General features: G+C 39.3%; 2 protein-coding genes across 4 annotated transcripts in view; both read left to right on the top strand.

Moving 5' to 3' along the window:
- amotl1 (angiomotin like 1) overlaps positions 1-13,728 on the top strand; it is a 314,310-nt gene that overhangs the window by 46,364 nt on the left and 254,218 nt on the right. The window lies entirely within an intron of this gene.
- tgfb1a (transforming growth factor, beta 1a) overlaps positions 1-13,728 on the top strand; it is a 28,225-nt gene that overhangs the window by 6,080 nt on the left and 8,417 nt on the right. For 2 of the 3 annotated variants that reach the window (XM_087282510.1, NM_182873.1), the window contains 3 exon segments: positions 8,911-9,174; positions 11,870-11,956; positions 12,077-12,224. In XM_087282510.1, coding sequence (XP_087138636.1) covers positions 8,911-9,174; positions 11,870-11,956; positions 12,077-12,224 — 499 coding nt within the window. 3 annotated transcript variants of the gene reach the window in all.

Genomic DNA, 13,728 nt, shown 5'->3' with positions numbered 1-13,728 from the left:
CAATCAGATCAGCCGTCCTTCTCGCTTATTCTTTCTTTTCCTGAATTCCTCTGGAGTTGGGGGCTTTCCCGTAACCCGATCTGTCTTTGTATATTCTGTGTCTCTTTGTTCCTGTCGTTTCTCATGATTCTTCCCCTCCTTCATCAGTCTGACAGGCCCATCTGACAGGAAATAGAGTTGCTTGTGTCCGAGATGTAAGATTAGACAGTCTAAAATAGCCACACTGAATTCCCCCTCTTGCAACTCTTGACATTCTTGCGTTTGCATAGGGAATCCCTCAGATAGGGCAGGATTTGAATATATCATTAAATCCTGATGCAATCTCAAGGCAGATACCACACAGACTATATGAAACCTTGGAGTTAGATGGCTCAGAACTGGCAGATTACCACAGAGGGGATGTTATTATTAGTCTTATTATGGTCATTTATAAATGTAATGTGTGTTGTAATGCTGTGTTCAAACCAGACACGGAACGCGCGGATAAATCGTGATATTCGCGCGGATAAATCGCGATATTTGCGTGTAAATAGCCGCGTGAACATTTGAGGTTACTCGCTTCATTCGCGTGTCAAATCTGCTTCATTCGCGCGTCAAATTCACTTCAGAACAGACGCGGATTCGCGTGATGGGCAGGACTTCTGTCTGCCTGGTGACTCTAGCTTCGTAGCTAAATAGCTAACATTAATTTTATTAAGAAAATAACAGTGTTTATGTGCTTTATGAAGGCTGAAAAACAGCGTCGATACGTTTAGGGCCGTGTCTGAGTCCACTACATCCTTTTAGAGGTGCATCCAGCTCTGTGAGTTCATAAACTCCTCCAGAAACGTAACCTGGCTGACGGAGGCCCCATCAACAGGCGATACGTCACAATCACGCCCCCACAAGAGCAAGCTTCTGATTGGTTGACGCGGCGCGAATGTCCGCTTAAGTTCAGATTTTCGAACTCGAGTAATTCGCACGAAATGCGCGATAAGCGCGTCAAACGCGCAAAATGCTCAATTCGCGCCATGCCATTTTCTTGTATCGCGCCATTCGCACAGCGCCATTCGCGTCATTCGTGCCGCGCCATTCGTGCGTATCTCGCCGCAGGATGTCTATTCGCGCGTTTGCATTGACTTAACATGTAAATCACTCGTGCTTGACGCGCGTTCCGCGTCTGGTGTGAACCTACTTCATGGGCTGAACTTTGAAATAATGGGAGGGGCTAATTATAGTATTATAGAAAACGACGTTTTTTATGCCGTCTTTGACATAAAAAACGCCGAAAATAACGGTGAATTATGGCTAGCATACGGCGTCAAAGATGGCGTTCTTGGCTGGATCCAAAAACGCAGTTTTTGCGCCGATTTTGACCTGCAAATTGCCGTAATTGCGGTGTTTGTAATGCAAAACGCCGTGATTTTCGCTGTCTTTTCGTCTTAAACGCCGAAAATACCGGCGTTTTGGGGATGATACGCGTCTGGTAATAGGCGCAGTTTGATCCATTTGGCCTTCCATAGAACTAGGCATAATTTGTGCTGGGCAAAGATTAATCATTATTAGTGCTGTCAAATGTTTAGTTTTGATGAATCACATCCAAAAATAAAAGTTTGTGTTTACACATTGCTTGTGTACTCAGGCGTTTTAATAAGGCGTTTTGTGTACGCCTTATTTATCAGGGGTTGCCACTCGGTAATGAACCGCAGGTGTGTAAATATTGTGTATTAGTAAATAGAAAAATATAAAATACAAATCAATACAAAAAAATATATACACACTCACTGGCCTATTTATTAGTTACACCTTACTAGTGCCGGGTTGGACCCCCTTTTGCCTTCAGGACTGCCTTAATCCTTCATGTCATAGATTCAGCAAGGTACTGGAAATATTCCTCAGAGATTTTGGTCCATATTGACTTGATAGCATCACACAGTTTCCCAACTATGACAACTTCTGCTACTGAGAAACCCGGAAATGTGAAAAGGGTCAATTATATATTATACTGTCGAATACACAGCCATGAATGTACACCCGTGTCCTGCAGCCGTGCCTGATTTCCAATGTCTTTTTATTTAGATCAGTCACTCTGCTTTACTGCATATGTGCTTCTTCTCATCTCATGTCATTACATGTTAAAAAGTGTGCTGACGGCATAGCATGTACCCAGGAAAGTGTGTCAGGGCTTACTATGATCAGAGCAGGATTAATAGTTAAAGGGACAGTTCACCCGAAAATGATATTTGTCATCATTTACTCATCTTTATGAGTTTCTTTAACCATTGACTTCCCATAGTATTTGTTTTGCCTATTATGGAAATCAATGATTACAGGTTTCCAACATTTTTCAAAATATCTTCTTTTGTGTTCATCAGAACAAAGAAACGCTTAAATGTTTGGAATTTCTTGAGAGAGAGTAAATAGTAAGTACTCTTTAAGGAAAGGGTAAGTTATGATTCTAAGTAAAGCAGCAGTAAGACATGAGGAAACATCAGGTGTATAATTGGCAGATATTGAAAGGGATAGTTCTGAAAGGGATAGTTCTCACAAAAATGAAAAGTCTGTCATCGTTTACTCTCTCTTTACTTCAAACCTTTATGCGTTTCTTTTTTTCTGTTGGAGACAAAAAATGCAGATATTCTGAAGAATGTTGGAAACCTTTTTGTGTTTGTTTTTACCACTATGGAACTCAATGGTTACATGTTTCCAACATTCTTTAAAGTATCTTCTTTTGTGTTCAACACAAGAAAGAAAAACTTACACTGCTGGTCAAACGTTTGGGGTCAGGGTTTTTATTTTTCATGTTTTTTTTTGTAAAGAAAGTTATTCTGTTCATCAAGGGGGCATTTAATAAATGTAAACAATCGTTAAATATTTATTAAAATTTTAAATAACTGCTTATTGTATGTAGTTTCAAATGAAATTATTACACCAGTTATTATTGCTTTTTATTATTATTACCATTAATAATGATATTGATAATGATATACAATAGTTAATTAATGTTTATATAATAGTTAATATTAGAGTGATTTAGGGCGACGCAGTGGCGCAGTAGGTAGTGCTGTCGCCTCACAGCAAGAAGGTTGCTGGTTTGAGCCTCGGCTCAGTTGGCATTTCTGTGTGGAGTTTGCATGTTCTCCCTGCCTTGCAGTCCAAAGACATGTGGTACAGGTGAATTGGGTAGGCTAAGTTGTATGTAGTGCATGAGTGTGTATGAATGTGTGTGTGGATGGTTCCCAGAGATGGGTTGTGGCTGCTTAAAAACTTGCTGGATAAGTTGGCGGTTCATTCCGCTGTGGCAACCCCGAATTATTAAAGGAACTAAGCCGACAAGAAAACGAATGAATGAATGAATAAATGATGAGAGTGATTTCGAAAGGATCGTGTGACTCTGAAGACTGGAGTAATGAAGCTGTAAATTCATCATTAAAATCACTGGAATACATGATTACATTAAACTATAAACTACTTTTGAACAGTTATTTTATAGTGCAATAACACTTCACCATTTTACAATTTGTACTGTATTTTTGATTAAATAAATGCAGCCTTTATGAGCAGGAGAAGCTTATTTTAAAACATTTAAAAATCCTACTGACCCAAAACTTTTGACAGGTAGTGTAAATGTTTGGAACCACCTGGGAAGTAAATAGTGAGTAAATTTTTTGTGAAGTATCCCCTTAAGGAAAGAATCATTTATGATTCTAAGGAAGGCAGCAGTAAGAAATGAGGAAACCTAAAGCATGTATGAGATTTTTAAAGGGATAGTTCACCCAAAAATGAAATTATGTAATCGTTACTCATCTTTATGAGTTCTTTTTATCTGTTGAACACAAAAGGAGATATTTTGAAGAATGTTGGAAACCTGTAACCATTGACTTACTTAGTATTTGTTTTTCTTACTATGGAATCCAACGATTAACATTCTTCAAATGATCCTCTTCAGTGTTCAACAGAAGAAAGAAACAGATATGCGGCACTGGTGCTCTTCCTTCGGCCCAGACTAAATGAATGTGAGCCTGAAGTGGCCCACCTGTACAATGGCAAAGTGGGGCCAAAGATTCAAATTCATATATGGGCCATTTAAGCCAAAGATTTGACACTTGTGGCATTATGTAATCTGAATGTGAGCCTAATGCTACCCATGGGGAAAATTATCAATTTGACCCAAATTTTGGAGGACAAATGTGGGCCACAGTTGGCAAAATTGTGACATAGTCATTTAAGGGTAATCTCCCAGGTAGCAAAGAATTCTGGCCCAGATTTGGCATAAAGCTGGCACAGCAGGCATTCTTCCGGCACTGGCATACAGCACGTGGACCAAACATGGCCCAGGTTTGGCTGAGGTGGCACCGTCTTACAGGTGGCATTTAAGACTTGGGCCAGATATCAAATGTAGGATTTGGCCCAGATGTTAAAAATGTATATGTGGGCCACGTACGTTTGGTCTATCTTGACCCACTTTTAAAATACATTTCAATTATTTTTGAGTAAAGAAAGAATTCTATCAATCAGGTCGCTTCAGGAAAAAGCACAGCCATAAAGCGAAATGCTTCATGGTTTATAAAAAACATTGCAGTCGTAACACACCAACGCATCTGGCCCAGTTCAAGCCCAGTTATGGGTTATATACTTGGCTGAGACTGGGCCCAGATATGGTCCATGTTTGCCTCTTGTATGTATGCCAGACTTGGTCCAGTCATGTACCGCAATTCACTGCGGCATGTGGGCCAAGCAAATGTTGATGGTGTGGGCCAGATCTGGGCCAGAGAAATTTTGCTATGGGGGCTAGGTCTAAACCTAAAGTGGCTCACACGTGTAAGTGCAAATGTGGCCCAGTTATCTTAAGACACATGCGTGCCACTTTTGACGAATATTCGGCACAGTTAGCTCTGGCTATTGCGGCTGTGAGCCTAAAGCGGCCCAGAGAAAATATGGCAAATGTGGCCCAGTTATTTTAAAACATATGTGGGACACTTTTGGCAAATATTCGGCACAGTAAACTCTGGCTAATGCAGCTGTGAGCCTATAGTGGCCCAGAGAAGATATGAAAAATGTGGCCCAGTTCTCCTAAAACAAATGTGGGCCACTTTTGGCAAATATTTGGCTCAGTTAGCTCTGGCTAATGTGGCTGTGAGCCTAAAGTGGCCCAGAGAAGATATGGCAAATGTGGCCCAGTTATCTTAAAACATATGTGGACCACATTGACTAAAGTCACCATTCATACTGCAATGCATGCTAGGATTTTTGCACTTTGCCACATCCTGCAAGTGTAAGGTGTAGGCCAGATCTGGGCCAGAATAAAAGCAAACTGTGGCCCAGAATAGGGTCAGTTCTGGTTCATTTGGTTGAATTCTGGCTGATCTGTGATATTGCTATGGCTTAATTGTGGCCCAGATCTGGCAAACAGGAGCGGACCGCCCAAGTGCCATCATTTCATGTGGTATGTGGGCCGGATGTAAGGGTCTGGTGTGGGCCGGATTTGAGCCACATGAATTTTGCTAGCTGGGAATTTTGTGAGTTTGGAAGCACTTGAGTGTGAGTAAATGGTGAGGAAATCGGGTGAACTATCCCTTTAAGCCTGCTGGAATCTGGTTGCGCCCATTGCTAATGATAGGCCTGTGTCGGAGCCTGTTAGGACAGCTGTCCTGAGGATACCTGTGTGCCAGCCTTTGTAAACACGCGCACACACACACAGACAGACAGAAATCCTACTCCACCCTCTCATCTCATCCACCGAACTGCATTAACAAAGAGCCGTGCATTCAGTCCTGTCCACCAGTTACACACATGAAGTTTAAAGTTTTAAGATAAAATAAGCACACATTTTAATAAATGGGAAGTCAGTCAAATTTCTAAATGTCAAACTGAAAAAGCACCGTGATACTCCATGACTTGGCCAAAACAAATATAGAATTCCCTGACTTTTAATATCTGATGTAGACCTTTTAAAATGTCATAATATTCCGGAACATTCTACATCAGGTCAGAGATCAACATCCCATAATGCAATTCACAACCTAAACAGAAAACACTTGTGAATCACTAAATACTGTGTGAGATTAAACTCTGTGAATGTATCTGCGCCCTCAGATGTAAAGCAGACGCTATTTAAAAGTAATCTAGTCAGACCATATACTTTGCATGTCAAAGCACTAAACTTCCAGTAGAGGAAGTCCCCAGTCTGATAAAAAGTTCTGTCCTTTGAGTGTGTGTGTGAGTGTGTGTGTGTGTGTGTGTGTGTGTGTGTGTGTGTGTGTGTGTGTGTGTATATATATATATATATATATATATATATATATATATATATATATATATATATATATATATATATATATATATATATATAAATAAATATATATATGTATATAAATAAATAAATATATATATGTATATAAATAAATAAATATATATATATGTATATAAATAAATAAATATATATATGTATATATATGTATGTATATGTACAGACGAGTCTGTTACAGTGCTGTGGGAGATTTTTAACCCACTGATCTTTGCAGAATTGTTGTAATTCAGACACATTGGAGGGTTTTTCATCTCAGTTTTTGGCATCTCAATTGGGTTCAGGTCAGGACTTTGACTAGGCTTTGACTTTTGACTCCAAAGTCTTCATCACTATGACTGCATCTTACCATTTAGATAAATTTACTATTAAGATAAATCATATATTGAAGTGAAATCTTAGGTAAATAGAAGACATTATTGTGCCACTCTTCCCACACTATCAATACACAAACACAAATAGTGCAGATAACAATGGAGTTGAGTTTACTTTAACATTTTGGTTATTGTTTATCTGTGGTGCTTTTAATTCACTTGAATGTTGGTGTTGTCAAATTGATGAAGATTTCTTTTCTCAGTTTTTAAGTTTGTTTTTATTAGCATGCTTTGTTAACTTGTGGCGCATTTGAGCTATCTTTTTCATCAATTTACTGTAGTTCGAAAGGGATTCTGGCCAGAAGCATGTACTGAAACTGAAACCAAGGTTCCCACGGGTCCTGGAATTTTCTGGAAAGGGTCTGTTCCAGATATTTATAGTCTGGGAATTTTATATTTGTATTTGTCCAAGACATGGAATATCAGGGAATTTTGCTTTGTCGTTGTAAAGTTTACTTACTTCCCATTTATCATGTCTTTTCATGTGTTTTCCCTGTTGTTATGCTTTAGCTATTTTTTTATTTCACTGACGATATGCAAATATGTAATTTAATGTAAAACAATGCAGATGGTGTGGAAGGAATTTCAACAGAAAAATATGTTAAATAACATTTTCATAATTCAGTTTTTTTCTGTGTATTCGTGGTGATCGTAACTTTGACTAATGATGTTGAAAATTCAACAGTTTAGTTTAATAAAATGACTTTTATTGATATTTTAGTAGTTTGAAATAATATATTGTATAAGAAATAATATGTAGAAAAAGTCTGTATAATCACATAAATAGTACGTTTATCACCGAATTTTTGTACTGCAATTTACAGCACCAACCCAGACAATTTATCACTTCAAACTATTAAAAATGTCAATAAAAGTCCCTTTTTCAAACTTTTCAACATCAAAAGTTGTTAGAGGAAAGATCAAGATCCCATAATGGAATTTAAATGCATAAATACACGTGGAAAACCCCCACAAAATATCGAAAACTGTTTTTCTGTTCATTAAAGGTCATGGAAATTCAGCCTTGTAGTCAGTGAACGTCTAAGTGAATTTGATATTTGGCTTAAAGTTGGAACCCTGAGAAACTGGTATGAAAGCCAGCCAATCACAGGTTAATATTTATTTATTATCCACATTTAAAGTAGGTACCATCCACAATAATAACAGAATTTGGTAACATATTATAATGACTACACACTATAAATCATTTATTAAGCATTAGCAAATAGTGAATTTATTATTCGTTAAACTTTAACTCTACATTAATAAACGTTAGTAAGCAGTTTATAACTGCAGCTACAAATGCTCTATTCTTGACTTATAACCACATTTATAATGTGCTTAATAATTGTATTTTCATACTTAGTAAATGATTTATTTTTCATTACTAAATTAAGTATCGCATTATTTACAAACCAGTTTTATTTAGGAGTAGTTGAGGGTTTTTAGGATCATTCAGAATGAGTTAGTAGATGATTAATAAACTATTGAAATCAACATTTATATGTCTTATTATTCAGGCATATAGTAATGGTTACTATATAAGTTAATAAATGCTTTATTAACTCAACTTCACCTAGTTTTGTGACATAATCTAAAGTGAGGACTATTCATGCTTCATAAATCCCTTATAAATGACAAATAAAGGCTCAGTTAAATTCTAAACAGGAAAAAAGACATTATTCATTCCTGTTCATTTAAAGATACACAAATGAAACTGTACTGCAAATGAAAAATAAATCTTTGCAACCTTATCTAAAATAAAATCACTGTAGAGTTTAAACATTGCATCTTATTGCTAAATTATTATATTGTTGTTTTATCCAGTTTTATGTTGTATTTTGACACTCCTGTTATTCAGCAATGTTTAAACTTTACAGTAATTTTACTTTTTAGAAAGATTGCAAAGATTATTGTTCATTTGATTCTGAGCCTTTATTTGTCATAAAATACAGTTATTAAGCACATTTTAAATGTGGTTATAAGTCAAGAATAGAGCATTTGTAGCTGCAGTTATAAACTGCTTACTAACGTTTATTAATGTAGAGTTAATGCTTAACGAATAATAAATTCACTATTTGCTAATGCTTAATAAATGATTTATAGTGTGTAGTTATTATAAAGTGTTACCCAGAATTTCAGCCCGTTCAATAAACGTTGATAATGACGACTGATTTGATGACATCAACCTGGCAAACCTCCATTTCCAAAATGAACTCAAACTTTTCCGTTTCTCGTTTTCTTTTCCAGCTCAGAATAACACAAAGCATCAGATGTTTTTCAACGTGTCCGAGATGAAGCGCAGTATTCCAGACTACCGGCTGCTGTCTCAAGCAGAATTGCGTCTTCGGATCAAGAATCCCACCATGGACCAGGAGCAGAGGCTGGAACTGTATCGCGGAGTGGGGGATCAGGCTCGATATCTGGGAACTCGCTTTGTCTCCAAGGACTTGTCCAACCGCTGGCTCTCATTTGACGTGAAACAGACAATGATAGAATGGCTGCAGGGTTCAGGTGAGGTGATTGTTGCACCAGTGTACTCTAACAGCCGTTTCCCACATGCAACTGATGACTATACTTAAAATAACCGATCTTAATACTTCATGCGCCCACAGGAGTGTAGTCGCAAATTATGGTTCACAAATTATGTTTGGTTAAAACAATCTACAATGCTAATTTCAACCCAGGCTCATTCTGGAAACGTAGCCCCGCGGACGTTTCTGGAGACCGCGAAATACGTCCTGGCAGGTATGTATTTGTGCAGTTTTTGTTTTCGAGCTGTGCGCTCTTTTTTGCATCTCGAATGCCTCTCGCGAGCAAGTGCCGTTTGCGCCCGCGCTGTTCTAGCGTAAAAAGCCGAGCAACCGCCTGTCCGACTGACTGACTGAACGATTGACTGGGCAGCCGGCCAATCGGCCGACCCAGCCCCCCTCCTCCTTCCCTAAACCCAAGCGACGATTCACAAAAGTCGTCCAGAAAAAGAAAAGCCCTCGTCTGATTTTGACCACGTTTTCGGATTTCACCGCATTCTCGCCCCGTTATGAACTTGTTCGCTTTATTTTTTAGATTGTGTTTTTTGTCTTACTTGATTTCTGGAACCGCTCTTCCCCTGACTCGGACCCGGTCGTCGCCGCGACAGGCTCCTCCTCCGGGCCTCCGCTCCGCCAACGTAACGCAACGAGCTAACCGGACAAACTGGTTGCAGCGGGAAAGCCCTCTACACAAAGGTGAGCCGTCAGCCGGCAAGCGCGAAGAGGAGCATTCGCTTGAAAATACGGAATGCAGCCAAACGTACCTACGTAAATTGCGGTCTCCAGAAATGTTTGCGGGGCTACGTTTTCAGAATGAGCCTGGGTTGGTTAATTTATCCAACCCAGGCTGATTGCAGATACGTACACATGTCTACATTTTTGGGGACAGCAAAATACGTTACCGGTAGTACGTCTGCTCGCAGTTTTTGTTTTCGATCTTTTTGATGATCACAAATTCTTCTCGTGCATCCTCTTCTCGCGTAGATCCACCAGAGGGCCAATATACACTTCAGCTGGCCAGGCCAGCTTGCTGACTGACCGATTGAGCCACTCACCCCCTTCCCTAAACCCAACCGATAGTGTTTTCAAAAGCAAAAAAAGCAAAAGCCGTCAGGGCCACATGATGTCACCATGTTTTCAGCCTGCCATTTATTTATTAACTTTATTTAATTGCTTTAGCTGGTTTCGGGAACCGAACTGGTAACACCAAAAAAAGGAGGAGTACGTATCTGAAAGCAGTTGTCTATGGTGTGAAGATACAAGATGTGCAGCTCCAGAAACTACGGATACTGGAAGCCTGCTGGCATTTCTCCTGCGGTGTTGCTATCAGTGGGTGAAGAGTGGGAGAAGAGGCTTGCATTGACAATATAACACAATAGGCAGCACATTGAACACAATTTATAAGTGGTCAGACACTTGTAAATAACTCATGAAAGAATAAAGTAATGTTAAAACCAAGCCCACCGTTGCTTTTCTTGTAAAATTCCCAATAACTTCGACGTGTCACACGACCCTCTTCCTAAACAAAAAACAAAAGTTGGAACTAAGATGGCCAACTTTAAAATGGCCACCATAGTCACCACCCATCTTGAAAAGTTTGCCCCCTTACATATGCTAATGTGCCACAAAAAGTACGTTAAAATCACCAACCATTCCCATTTTATTAAGGTGTATCCATATAAATGGCCCACCATGTAGTATTTAGTCCCACTTTATAAACTCTGTCCTTGACTACTATGTACGTCAAAAAAACACATACTTACTGTGTTCGTAATGTACACTTGTGGTGCTCTTGAGTTGGGATAGTGGTAGGGTTATGGACAGGTTTGGTCAACCCAAGCAAGTTTTTTTCGAGCGAACGCTGCAGGCGGTGTTGCACTGCTCCGCTCCTCCTCTTCGCGCTCGCCGGCCGACGGCTCGCCTCCGAGTGGAGGGCTTTCCCGATGCAACCAGTTTGCCCGCTTAGCTCACAGCGTTGCGTCGGTGGAGCGGAGGCCCCGGAGGAGGAGGAGGAGCCGGCCGCGGGGACGACAACCGGGATCGAGTCCGGGGAACAGCGGTTCCAGAAATCAGGTAAGATGAAAAACAGAATCCGAAAAATAAGGGCGAGAACGCGGCGGGATCCGAAAACGCGGTCGAAATCGAAGACGAGGGCTTTTGCTTTTTTTTTTTTTTTTTTCTAGACGGCTTTTGCAAACCGTCGTTTGGGTTTAGGGAAGGAGGAGGAAGAGGAGGGGCGGCCGGGTCAGCCAATCCGGCAGCTTTTCGCGCAAGAACAGCGCGGAAAGCTCCTGCGAAAACAAAAAACGCTGGAATACGTACCTTCCGGGGTGTATCTCGCGGTCCGCAGAAACGTCTGCGGGGCTACGTTTCCACAATGAGCCCGGGTTGGGTTTGGTGGTATGGGTAAGGGTGGGTTAAGGTGTAAGGGATGGTCAACAGTGTATTTAAAAATAAAGAAATTAATTACAGATGTAATTACATGCAGGTGTTTAATCAAGCAATTTAATGAAGTACACTGTAAATACATGTATTTACACAATAAGTACATTGTAACGAATTGTTAATTTCAAGTACATATTAGTTAAGGACCCTTATTATAAAGTGGGACCTAGTATTTTAAAGTGCAAAACAAGGTTTATTAAATGCTGTATGTATATTGTGTTTGTGTTTAACAGAAGATGAAGAAACCTTGGAGCTGAGGTTATACTGCGACTGTAAAGCAAACCAGCAGAGCACGGATAAGTTCCTCTTCACTATATCAGGTATGATAATCTCAGTAATCTGAAACAGTGCTGGATGTTTATGATGAAATAAGCTGATATGCTTATTTTTTTATCTTGTTTGTTTTCTTTGTGTGTGTGTGTGTGTGTGTGTGTGTTCAGGGCTAGACAAGCAGAGAGGTGACACCGCTGGTCTGGCAGATATGATGGTGAAGCCGTACATTTTGGCTTTATCTTTGCCTTCAAATGGCAACTCTCTTGCATCCGTTCGCAAGAAACGAGCTGTTGGCACCGATGAAACATGTGATGAGTAAGTCTTTTTGCTGTCCTATGCTTTATATACAGCTGAAGTCACAAATGTGGCACAGTGGGTAGCACAATCACCGTACAGCAAGAAGGTCGCTGGTTTGAGCCCCGGCCGGGTCAGTTTCTATGTGGAGTTTGCATGTTCTTGTGGCTGGAAGGGCATCCTCTGCGTAAAAAACTTGCTGGAAAAGTTGTCGGTTCATTGCGCTGTGGTGACCCCGGATTAATAAAGAGACTAAGCTGACAAGAAAATCAATGAATGAATGAATGAATGTTGTTTTGTCATGTTCACCTTTTTGCTGGATTTTTGTCTTCACTTTGTGTAAAATAAATCACGCTTCACCTTCAACAGCGGCTTCTGTGACACTTTTTGCCTCCATCCGCCCGGTCAATCGTAACACTACCTTTCAGAATGGCTTAACACTAGTGCACTAGACTATGTGTGCCTTGGCTACTTTGCCGACCAGTTCAGCTAGATTATGTGTGCCTGGGCTACCTTGCTGAATGGCTTAACACTGGTGGCTTATGACTGTGTACCTGGGCTACCTGAGACCTGGAATTATTAGTACACTGATACTGCACACTATGTGTCCTTGTTTGATTGACTGGCATTTCAAATAGAAATGAGCTAATAGGATTGTTTTTCTATGTTTCCTTGTTACAGTATGGCAGGGGTGTCCAAACTTTTTGGGCCGAGGGCCAGATGCAAAAAACAAACGTTGTCGCGGGCCAAATTTTACATACATCACACAGACACGCATATATATATATATATATATATATATATATATATATATACAGTTGAAGTCAGAATTGTTAGCTCCCCTAAATTATTAGCCCCCATTTATTTTTAACGGATTTCCAATTTCTGTTTAACGGAGAGATTTTTTTCCACACATTTCTAAACATATTAGTTTTAGTAACTCATTTCTAATAACTGATTTATTTTATCTTTGCCATGATGACAGTAAATAATATTTGACTAAATATTTTTTAAGACACTTTTATACAGCTAAAAGTGACATTTAAAGGCTTAACTAGGTTAATCAAGTTAACTAGTCAAGTTAAGGTAATTAGGCAAGTTATTTTATAACAATGGTTTGTTCTGAAGAATTAAGCGGCTAATAATTTTGACCTTAAAATGGTTCATAAAAAAATTTAAACCGCTTATTATTCTAGTCGAAATAAAACAAAAGTCTTTCTCCAAAAGAAATAATATTATCAGACATACTGTAAAAATGTTCTTGCCCTGTTAAACATCATTTGGGAAATATTTAAAAAGAAGAAATAAATCAAAGAGGGGCTAATAATTCAGACTTCAACTGTGTGTAGATAGACAGACACACACACAGACAGACAGACCGACAGACAGACAGACAGATAGACAGACAGACAGACAGACAGACAGATAGACAGATAGACAGATAGATAGATAGATAGATAGATTGATAGATAGATAGATAGATAGATAGATAGATGGATAGATCATAACAAGAACTACTGCTTAA

This window comes from Danio rerio, chromosome 15, assembly GCF_052040795.2.
Source record: "Danio rerio strain M-AB ecotype USA chromosome 15, GRCz13ab, whole genome shotgun sequence".
Taxonomy (NCBI): Eukaryota; Metazoa; Chordata; class Actinopteri; order Cypriniformes; family Danionidae; genus Danio; species Danio rerio.
Note: the sequence above shows the minus strand (reverse complement) of the source record. Positions and strands in the feature narration are given on the sequence as shown.